Genomic DNA, 10,539 nt, shown 5'->3' on the forward strand with positions numbered 1-10,539 from the left:
CGGACGGAGGAGGGGAGCTGACAGGGACACGCCCGTCGCGTTGCATCTGCTGATGATTGCCCTGGCCCCCTTGCGTGAGGCGGCCCGAACAGATAGATGAAGCGGGCAGGCAGGCTGCAAGGTACACGATACGATGCGTTGCCCGACCAAAGACGCGTTTGCGCCCCTACGTGGCCGTACGTACCACGGACCTACGTACCTACTAATGATAAATCAAAGCAGGCAGGAAGTTACCTACCTTGACCGTTTATTACTGTGGCAAGCAAGGCTGTTCCTTCCATTCGAACGTGCAGCCCGCAGTCAAGGCAGGCGCGATGGAAGTTGAAGTAGAGGTATACTGTAAACTTCGTATGTAACGTGTAGTCTCGCCTGTACCTGAGGCAGCTGCGTGGGACAACGCCTCGGTCGCCCCGCGTGTCGCTCCGCCGCCGCCCCTTGCGCTCGTCTCACCCTCGAATCGACCCCGACCGTTGCCTTGCTTTGCAGCACACCGGCGCCTATCGCGATTGTGCCTTGCGCTGAAACCCCCTCTTCCTGCGAGGTACCATCTATTCGGCTTGCCATCCCATCCGGCCCTCCGCCCTCCAAGCTCGTCGAGGCCTAGACTTGTCGCCTCCCGCCGCCACACCAACAGGGCAGAATCAACCGACGAGCGAGTCGTCTTCGCAACACGCAAACACGGGCGCAGAACACCCTTCTCCGGGCGAGGCAGGTTGTCGAGGCTGCCACTCACTCACTGCATCGACGCCAACGACAACAAGGACGGGAGGCCCCCGTCGATCGTCAACGGCACGCGGCGACGCGGCCAAAGGCAGTAATAAGCAAAGGCACGAGGAAGCAGCGCACTTGTCTCGACGGAAAAATTTGGCACATTCGGGGAGGGGCGTCAATCGACAAGGAGAGAGACAAAGTCGCCACGAGATGCGCCGCCGATCGAGGTCGCCAATCACGCGCCAACTGGGCCCAGGATATCAATGCATCAAATGACGATGTTGCTGGCGCTGCGTCCGCCCTTTGTTCCCCGGCTCGTGGGGCATGGTCATTCCCCGTTGACTTGGCAATCGACATTCTTCGGGTGAAACATGTGGACCTTTGCAGGTTCAGATTTCAGGAACAGGAAACAACCTGCAGGCCTGCCTACGCTACGCGGCTGTGTCTGTGCATTGAGCGTCTCGAGGCCCTTGGGGTCGGCGATGAGGCGGTGGTGTTGTTGGGCAAGATACGGGACGAGCAGCAAGTCTGCGCTTGACGGCGACGCCACGGCCAACCGCCGCCGTTGGCGCGGGCACCACTCCACGCTTACACCACAGCGAGCTTCGCATCGTCAGCGCGACCATTGGGTCGCACGACAGTGGCCGCCAGCGTCGTCACGCAGGCGATGCATCATATCAGGGTCTGGAAAAGACAGCAGTATGCGTGATACAGAGCTGTTGGGGTTGCCGTTGGCAAAGCGCCCAGCATCAGCGGCCATAGGCTCATGGCTGTCAGGAGTGGATCGATGATGGATGGCAAAGCGCAAAGGTTTGTTGCCCTCCACCAACAAGCTCACCTGCCAAAGGGATGGGATCGACCGCCCGTAGCGGGAAGTGGAGAGGGCGGGTGCGCGCGGCGCTGGTTCGTCTGAGACCAACAACCGACTGACTTGCAGAGGCTCCTGTCAACTGCCTAACAAGGCTGTTGGAACTCCGAGGAGCCCACGGAGCCGCAACCCACACGACGACGCATCGACATGTCGTCCGTTTCATGGCTATTTTTTGCCGGGGCAAGCAACAAGGCGGCGCAAGGCACGGTACGGCGCAGCATTCTGCAAGGCACCAACCTACCTTACCTACCTACCTTTCCTTGCCTGGCCCGGCCCGGCCCACTCACTGCCCGACGGACTGGCTGGCAAAGACATTCATCATGATGGACAGGGCGGGCTGGCGAAGACGAGAGGCTTGAGCTTGACCAACGCGGCGGTTGGGCTGTTAAGGTTTGGCTCCAGTCCTTTTTTGCCCTCCCGTTTCCTCTTGTATGCAACCCACTAACTACGTACTTACGCTTTCGCAGGGTTACCCACTCCGGCACACATCCCCAGAGATCGCGCCATACTCCATCCGTACGCTCTTCACCTCTTGCCATCCCGCACCTGCTGCCTTCCGCCCCTCCTCCCCCATGGCCCGTCTCGTCTCCCCTTGCCACTTTGCATCCGGGACGAGATGCTCGAAGCTGTCGGCTTGTCTGATTGCGCGGGCTGGCCCCCGCAAGTGGGTCGACCGGTCGCCGCCGAGGGTCGGTTGGCATAATGGCCAGAGACGGCAGAGGCTTGCTCGATGGAATGTGTGGGCATGGGTAACCCCGTGCATTCCTTCACCCTCGTCCGCCGAATAACACACACACACACACACACACACACACACACATTGTCCCAACGAGCGGGTCATATGCACCCGTTGCTGGTTGCCCGTTGCCTGCTGTCCCGTTGCTATGTACGGGCCTGGATGGGGTACCTTATTCCCACGGCCCCGAGCCCCTGCCTGCTTGTTATATGCCCGGCCCAAGGTTTTTGTTGCATCCACATCTCGTCGACTATGACGGGCCCTTCCCTCACTCACTCACTCACTCGCTGACCTTTTTCCTTTGCCACCCTCTCTTAATCCATCTCTCCCATCCCGCCGTCTGCTTCAGTGCCTTTCATCAGTGAGCGCCAGCGCTGTCCTGTCGTGTCCTGTCCTGTCACTTCCTATCTGGCCTGTTCCGTTGCGACTCTGCGTTGATCAACGCGACCGTTCGCCTGCATGGTCTGAAGCTTCCCTGGGCCTCTCGACTTATACGGGCGCCTCGAGCGGGTGAACAGACACCAGACCCCTGCGCCAACCCCGATACCACGGGATGGCCTCGTGGACGATGCCCTACCGGCCGGACGCCGTCGAAAACAGCGGCAATGGCAGCAACAGGGACTCTGGCTTCTACTGGCAGGACCTGGAAGGGGCCGCCGACATGCAGAGCGACTTCTTCGGCCAGTTTGTCGACTTGGATCACGAAGGCCCGGTCACGACGAGCGCCAGCGATGCCTTCCATGCCCATGCCATAAGCGCGGCCATGGGCGGCGGGCCCGAGTCCGTCTTCCTCACTGGCGAGGCTCACCTTCCTCAAAACCACATGACTGAGAGCACCGGCTCATCGGGCGTGTCGACCTCGGACGAGCTGGACTTTCTCTCCAACAGCTCTCACATGGGCCCGGCCGCCTCGTCTGTAAGCCACGAGATTGACCCCAAGGACCTCGCCATGGGCGCAGAGTCTCACCTGTCCCAGCAATTCGAATACCTCGGCCGCGGCTCCATGTCGGAGACGGATCTCACCCGACTCGAGAGCATCTCGCTGCACTCGCCGCAAAAGGGCTCTTCTGCCGTGTCGGATCCCGCGTCGCCCACGCCGCCCAACACGGCGGCGGTCCGCAAGCCCAAGAAATTTGTCGAGGCGCTGTCGTCGACGATTCGCAAAGCGACCAACTTGAGAAAGACGAGGAAGCCGCCTCCTACCCAGCGAACCGGCTCGCCGGAGCCAGAGGAGCATCCTCAACCTCTTAAGCCCCCAAAGCAACGACGCGGGCGCACGCGCACCGTCACGCACGGCAATACATCGCACTCGCCCCCAAACCAGCAGCAGCAGCAGCAGCATCACCCGGCAAGCGCCCAGTTCATACATGGCTTCTGCGACGACCCTTTCAACGAAAACAACCCCCCTCCACTGCCGGCGGCATCCTCGATGCAGTACTATGGCCAGTCCGGCATCACCACGCCCATCGAGTCGCCAGGCGTCAAGAGCGAACCAGGGCAGTTCCCAGACCCCGCTGGCGTCCACGTCCCGTCGGCGTCCGCCTGGCAGCATCATCAACAGCAAGTCATGACACCAGACCAGTGGAATGGAGCTGGAGGCGAGTACATCACCACCGGACAGGAGCCAGGCTGGTGGGACATGGGCATGATGCCGCAGGGCGCCCCTGTCAATGGGGAGATGTCGAACCATCACCGCAACACGAGCGTCAACCTTCACAGTCATGCGCAACACATGGTGATGCCATATGAGTATGCGCCGCCAATGGCCGACACAGGCGCGGCGGGTCTCATGATCCATATGCCGCAGCCTCGACCAGGGCAGCCCACCGTCGTCAACGAGCTGAGTGTCAACGGCCAGACGCATCTGCCCCCGCCGCCGGCCCCACCAAAGGCACCGGCGACCGACCGGCCGCACCGGCCGCCCCGTGCCAAGTCGTCGGGGGCCAGGCACCTGTCGTGCTCGCCAGTGCGCAAGCAGCGCGCCCCATCTGCGTCGCCGTCGCCAGGCCAGCCCTCCAACGTGCCTCGTTCGCGACACAGCTCGGGCGCCTCGGTCTCCTCGACCCGCAGCACCTCGGGCCGATTGCCGGGTAGCATGCCAGGTACGCCGTGTAGCGTCCGCAAGCGTCGGTCTCGCGACGTCAGCGGGGGGTCGACAAGCATCTCACTTGGAGGGGATGATCTTGGCGGCGGCGGTGGTGGTGGCGGCGGCGGCGGCGTCGGCTTCGTCAATTTCACGCCTAACGATGGATCGCTCCTGATGACGGGCGTCGCACCGAGCGGCAGCTCCAAGACCAAAGCCCGGCGCGAAAAGGAGGCTCAAGACCGACGGAGACGCCTTAGCGAGGCCGCACTCAAGGCTGTCGCGGCAGCCGGCGGCGACGTCGACAAGCTACTCGAGCAGGGATTCGCCTTTTGACAGATGTTTCGGCGGCGCTTGGAAAAAAGGCGTTGGGGTGTTGTCACGAAGCCCGCGAGACATTTCTATTTGCCGGACGTGCGCGTCTCGCAACTGTGAACTACTACGACTACTACTACTGCTACTATTTCCCCTCTTTCGTTCTGTCGCCGTTCTGTCTCCTTCTCTGTGGACCCTTGGTGTCCTTTTATTTATTTCTACTTATCTCTTTGTGGTGGAGCGGAAGAGAAGGTGGCGATGGCTGACATGGAAGCTTGGGTGGTACACGACCGCGGCGGTTGTTGCTCTCATACAAGAGGCGAGGCGAATTAATATGTACGCATATTACACAACAACAAGACGATTTGAATACAGTCAAACAATGTTCTTTTGTCGCTCGTGACTACATGCATGCATAGAAGGCGGGCGACTTGCGTTGCGTGGCACTGTTTGGTCCATGAATCCATCCGAGCAAGGTGGCAGAGTCCAACTGCCTACACATGCTGTAACGTATACTGTACAATATATGTTTCTTACTATCTGCGGCACAGAAGTCGTGTTTCAAAGACCATCTCATGGAGCTACTTAGTTAAAGCAACAGAACATGGCAACGTAGATATTCGAAGGCGCTTTGGGGATAATGTACTTTACTTGAGTTCTATTTCCAGTGTACGAAGTACGTAGTGCTATTGGCACGACCATATATGCTATGGGCACGACGACTGTTTCGCGGGGCCATTTCTTTCACGGCCCACGGCCCAAATCAATCAATCAATCCTCATGCCGCCCGCGCCTACCATTTTGTTTCGTGTTTGTGTTTGTGTATGAGGAGTAGTGCTAGGGGCACAACTACCTTATGTTTTGCTACGTGCACGACCCGTCCCCATATTTCTGCGCCCGCGGCCCCTCCCCCGGACTGCGCCAGCCATTTTTGGTGCGTGTGCATGGGACGAGGCCGGCGCGGTGGATTTCGTAGTCAATGCACGCCGATATCCCCCCAATTGAACCACATCGTCATAACGCAGCCGTCGCGCCAGCAAGGCCCAGTTCGCTCAAAAAACGCATTTCCGTGGTTTCTCTACAATGTCATTACATTCGGCCACGTGTTCTTCCGCTCCGGATCCGTCTCGAGCCCGCGCCCACCACCGCCAGTTGCGCCTGCGCCCGTGCCCTCCTCGTCTGCCCCTTCACCGGCAGGGCCCAATTCGCCCAAAAGAAGGGGCTTTCGCCTTTTTCTCACAATGTCATGACATCGGGGAAGGGATGGAGGGACTTGTGTTGCTCCAGCTCGCGCCGGGCGGCCCGCGCCCGTTGCTAACTTTGGTAGGTAGAAGAGGTTGTAGGGTGTATGCGGCCCATGACTGTGAGGCCCAAAAAGGGCCGCCGCCCGCGATGCCCTCTCGCACGTGGCGTCACCCGTCTGAGGTTTTCTTCTGCGAGCGCGCTGTGACGAGCGAGTCGGGCGGCATCATCAAGAGCTCGTCACCGGTGGGGTCTTGTTTCCTCGAACTGAGACCGGGCTTTGGCGGCGCAGGCTCTCTCGGTCGGGCTGAAGAGGGTGGCGGCGGCGGCGACCCGGGTGGTGCCTTGGCCGGAAGTCTGGCTAGGCTGCCGTCCACGGCCCCGGCCCCGGCCCCTGCCGCAAGGCTGTGAGGCTCGAGGCCGTGCGGCCTGGCTTGGCTTCGTTATGTATTGTCCGCTTCGGCGTTGGTCGTTGTTGGCGGCAGCGGTCAGGTATCGTGGGACCTTGAGATCTATGTATGTCTCTAGCCAGGGCCCGCGAGAGAGGTATTTAACGGCGTCGTGAGGCGGCTTCGTGCGGCGTGGTGCAGCTTTGAGAGGCGTTGGGCCGCCGTACCAATAGCACTACTCCTTTTATTTTCATCATGTTTTCGGTTTTTTTGGAAAGGGAAAGGGCCGGGTTGCCGGCCCCTTTGAGTGTCCGAAACGTGTCAACATGAAGCTATCGTCGCCGTTTGTATAGCAATAGAGTAGCTGCTGCTGCGGTTATCGTTGTCGTTGTTGAGGCTCGTACGAATACTTCTTTCATCGACAGACAAGCTCGAAAACGCCGCCCGCCACCGGCCCCGTTTACCGGGGTTCTTATCGCGGACCCGGGCCGCTGCCCACTCGCTATTCGACCTCAATGTATCCTTGCCCTTTCTTCTGTCTCATCCTGGTCGCGACCGTGACCGTGATAGGGACCGTGATAGGGACCGTGATAGTGACCGTGATAGTGACCGTGATCGCTGTCCAGGGCCGCTGCTTGTCCCACCATGAAGGGCGTCTCTTTTTGGCAAAGGGACACTGTGGCCGTGGCCGCCCCGTCGCCGTCCTCTCCTGTGATGTCAGGGTCGAGGCGCGGATAGTTCTCACGACTGGTCGGTCCCGGTGCACGGGGGCATTGGGACCGAGAGGCGGAACGCGCCTAAATCGCACACGGTGCACTCTGTCGTGGGAGGCTGAGATGGGCTCTGTCTAAGGGGGAGGAGATTTGGCATCCGTATATAGTCGGGGATCGATAAAGGGCATCTCATGGCTGTCAGGGCACATACGGAGCACCTCTGAGGGGATCAGGCCCATGTCACCCCCTCCCCCTTCTGACGTACTGATGCCCTGCGCGATGACGTGGAGCATCGCGTCGCCGAGAAAGTTACTCATTCTCTCACCGGCCCGCATGCCCTTGACGAAGTCGACGATGTCGCGCACGTGATCCTCCCACTTCACCCTGTTGTAAGAACAAGCCGTTTTCCCGTGTCCTAGATCTCGTGGCTTCTTTTGCCCGCTACCTGCCCCCTAAGCGTGTAGACGCATTGCAAAGGGAAAGGCAACCAGGCAAGTAGCGGATCGGTATAAAGGGTCCCCATGCAGATCGGGCTTTTTTCCTACAAAAGTAGTGGTATGCCGCGTTATATGAAGAGCTTTCTTCGCCTTGCTGGGTGAGGGGCCCGCTGTCCGGCGTGATAGGGCTTCGGCGATTCATCCGCGCCTGTTGCCTCGACAGTACTGCTTTCCGGCACCGCAGGGGTGATTTTGTGCCTTCGAGGTGTGCTGCTGTAGGCGGCACTCGGCTCTTCCGTCTCCCAGCTCGGCTTCGATTGCAGATTGCGCGGCACGCTGCCTACTCTACAAGGAACGGCAGTCTCCTTCCTTACCAAGCCTCTCCCGGCTCCGAGTGTCTCGCAGCACATCCCTATACCCCTTGTATGTATGTGGCGATCAGCGGGCTGTATGGCCTGCGTCGTTGATAATATTGAATGCCTCTTGCGTGGGTAGATAGATCGACTGTCGCCGCCTGTTTGACTTGTACAGCCAGCGCGCGGCTTAGTCCAGCGTCTGTTGCTGCGGAAAGGAACGCTTTGACTTCTAAGTCGTCAAACTAGAAGTCAGGGGGTAGTATGCTAACGGCAGTCACCGTCCATTTTGCCTGGATACTTTCTCACCACGCGGGAAGGCTGAAGGCGTGCCATTCTTTTGACCGCCACTGGTGCCACGGATGGGCCCAAGTACTTATGTTCGCATAGGCCCGATCCCGAACGGTCTGTTCCTTGAATGGATGAAGGCCTGCGATGAGGAAGACGCGGGCGAAAAGAGCTGCAGCAGAACGATGGACTACCCTTGTCCCAGAGCACGTTTCCCGGGCCGGAATGGACACGAACCCGTTGCTTGGCGAGATTGTCGACATCTCCCAAGACGAGCTCATAGCCGGACATGGGGCTCCGTAGCGTTGTAGGTAGAATGCGCTCAACCTGACGGCGAGGGGTCCATATTCATATGCCACGCGTGGAGGAGGCTGAGGAGGTAGCCACGAGTAGTCGAGAGACTCTCGGCACGATGTCGTCAAACCATCAGTTCTACCACATAGTAATGCGTACGCATCGAAGCCGGAGCGGTCAAACTATGCTCTGGGAAGCGTCGGGTGGAGGAGTCGTGTGCCACGGTGCTTATATATCGTCGCCTATCTGCGGCTTGGGCCCGCAAGTGGTCGATTCCGAGCAACCACGGCCATAGACCGAGGTTCAAGGGGATCATAGTCGGTGGACTGACGAGGTATGTAAGAATCCAAGTGCAGGCTCCATTTCACAGTATCGCGCCGTATCAAGTCTGGCCCTTGAGAGGAATCCGCCGTGGACGCAGAGGCGCGGCTCTGCCCCTGAAGAAGTCCCGCGAAGGATGGGCGTGAAGGGTCTCAGCTTGCATCTCCAGGGATTTATATCGCGATATTCTTGCCAGGGTTCCAGTTGTTTACGGCCGTGACCTGGATAGGGATCGAGGCAGACAACGGCGTTGCCCCCGCTGCCATCTCTTCCCTCCTCGTTCGGACCATTCCTATTGTCGGAGAGCTCCGTGCGGCGTCCATCATGTACAATCGGTGCAAACAGAGCAGCCTATATGGATGCTGCTGTGCTGCCTGTCTCGTTGGCTCCTGGTATAACCGCCCGGCCCTCGTCAACACCCAGCATCGTGGTCTTGCATCGTCGCCGCGGTGGTGATCAACCCGATTTCGCGAAGCGCCGTTGACAAAGTCATTGAGTGACCGGCCTAATCCTGGACACGGCTGAACCAGCGAGCTGGACCAATGGATCCTCGAGCACATCGCGCGGGAGAAGGAGGGCCGTCGTCAATGCCGACAAGGTCAAGGCCGCCAACCTGGGATCAAAGAGATGCCGCTCAGCAGCGAACGCACCGCCGTCATCGACTGCCGGCAGGCATCACCCAGTCGTTACGGTTGACGTCTGGCGATGGCGAGTCGGGCGCCGACCAAGTCTGCCCACGAGCAGACCGACGGACGCTTCTTTATTTGGGTTGTAGCGCTTGCTTCGGCTTTTCATGTCGCCACGAACGAGGTGGGGACGGTATTTGCTGATTATTGAGGGCAAGGCTTTCGTAGTCGAAGAGGGTCCCCAGATGCTTCATGAACCCTAGTCCTGATGCATGGTGCGCGCGGACCGCCGGGCACTGCGCGCACAGCCGGGCAATGCGCGCACAATCCCATGATGATTCCGAAGTCGAAAAGAGATGTTTCGTCCTCAGGGTCTGTCGCTAACAGCGCGTCTTCCAGGCCCTTACGCGCGAGGGTACATCTTTCTCGGTGATTCGGGAGCTTTCAGTCCCATGTTCGACTCGAAAGAGCGGGAGATGACGGGCCCGACTGTCAAGATTCCACGATCCCGGTAGAGGTGGCCTAAGCATCTAACGTCGTCGTCTGGGCATGTTTGCAGGCGAGGGGTGCCGAGGAGAAAAATCCTGTCGTCTGGGGCATGTGAGGCTGTCTCCGTGTACTGGCAAGTTTGGCATCGCGGGGAGCAAAGCTGCCCCGGCCGCCTCGACGAACTGCCCGCCCAGCCCGTGAGAAATTCAACTCGAAGGCGGCAGACATACTAGGCGAGTAGCCGCGCTCTGGCGTATAGCAGGAGTAGAGTACCTGCATCATGGGCGAGCGCGCGCGGGCGGCACCACGCTCCATTGAATGGCCAGCTCCTCCCGGCACCTCCGTCTCGGGCACTTCGACGGAGGGTACTCGATAAGCCGAGGGCATCCTCCGAGCGTTCCATGTCTCGAGCTTTGATGAGCGTTTCGAGGCAGGATGGTTGTGTTCCCCGCGTGCTGTGGAGGTATCACCTTCTGCGTTGCGGTGACTCCCTAGTGACCTCTGTGAACGACCAGCACTCTCACGCAGGATGCCCCCTCGAAGGAACACGTCTGGACATACCCTCAGGGGCCCCTGCAGAATCGGCAGGACTAAAACCATCGGCTGCAGAGCGGTTCGGCGGAGCTCTCCGGGCCGCTGCCACTGATATCTTCCCAGCCAAAGTTGCAGCA

General features: G+C 59.7%; 2 protein-coding genes across 2 annotated transcripts; both read left to right on the top strand.

Annotated features, from left to right (window-relative positions):
* Nucleotides 1–413: 413 nt before the first annotated feature.
* JDV02_006646 (uncharacterized protein) lies at nt 414–5,140 on the top strand. Its single transcript, XM_047988061.1, has 4 exons — nt 414–1,521; nt 1,649–1,972; nt 2,050–3,234; nt 3,295–5,140. The coding sequence occupies exons 3-4, from the start codon at nt 2,872–2,874 to the stop codon at nt 4,735–4,737; spliced, it is 1,806 nt and encodes a 601-aa protein (XP_047844052.1). The 5' UTR covers nt 414–1,521; nt 1,649–1,972; nt 2,050–2,871; the 3' UTR covers nt 4,738–5,140.
* Nucleotides 5,141–5,702: 562 nt separating this feature from the next.
* On the top strand, nt 5,703–6,612 carry JDV02_010862 (uncharacterized protein). The gene has a single exon (XM_047992603.1). It carries the CDS (start codon nt 5,800–5,802, stop codon nt 6,367–6,369), a length of 570 nt encoding a protein of 189 aa, XP_047844053.1. The 5' UTR covers nt 5,703–5,799; the 3' UTR covers nt 6,370–6,612.
* Nucleotides 6,613–10,539: the final 3,927 nt, after the last annotated feature.

This window comes from Purpureocillium takamizusanense, chromosome 6 (genome assembly GCF_022605165.1).
Source record: "Purpureocillium takamizusanense chromosome 6, complete sequence".
NCBI classification, from domain to species: Eukaryota; Fungi; Ascomycota; class Sordariomycetes; order Hypocreales; family Ophiocordycipitaceae; genus Purpureocillium; species Purpureocillium takamizusanense.

Bases quoted from the DNA above. Each gene is read 5' to 3' on its own strand.
- JDV02_006646 (XM_047988061.1), top strand. From the start codon at position 2,872: ATGGCCTCGTGGACGATGCCCTACCGGCCGGACGCCGTCGAAAACAGC. The intron at 3,235-3,294 runs GTAAGCCACGAG...CACCTGTCCCAG, and splicing joins TGGGCCCGGCCGCCTCGTCT to CAATTCGAATACCTCGGCCG.
- JDV02_010862 (XM_047992603.1), top strand. From the start codon at position 5,800: ATGTCATTACATTCGGCCACGTGTTCTTCCGCTCCGGATCCGTCTCGA.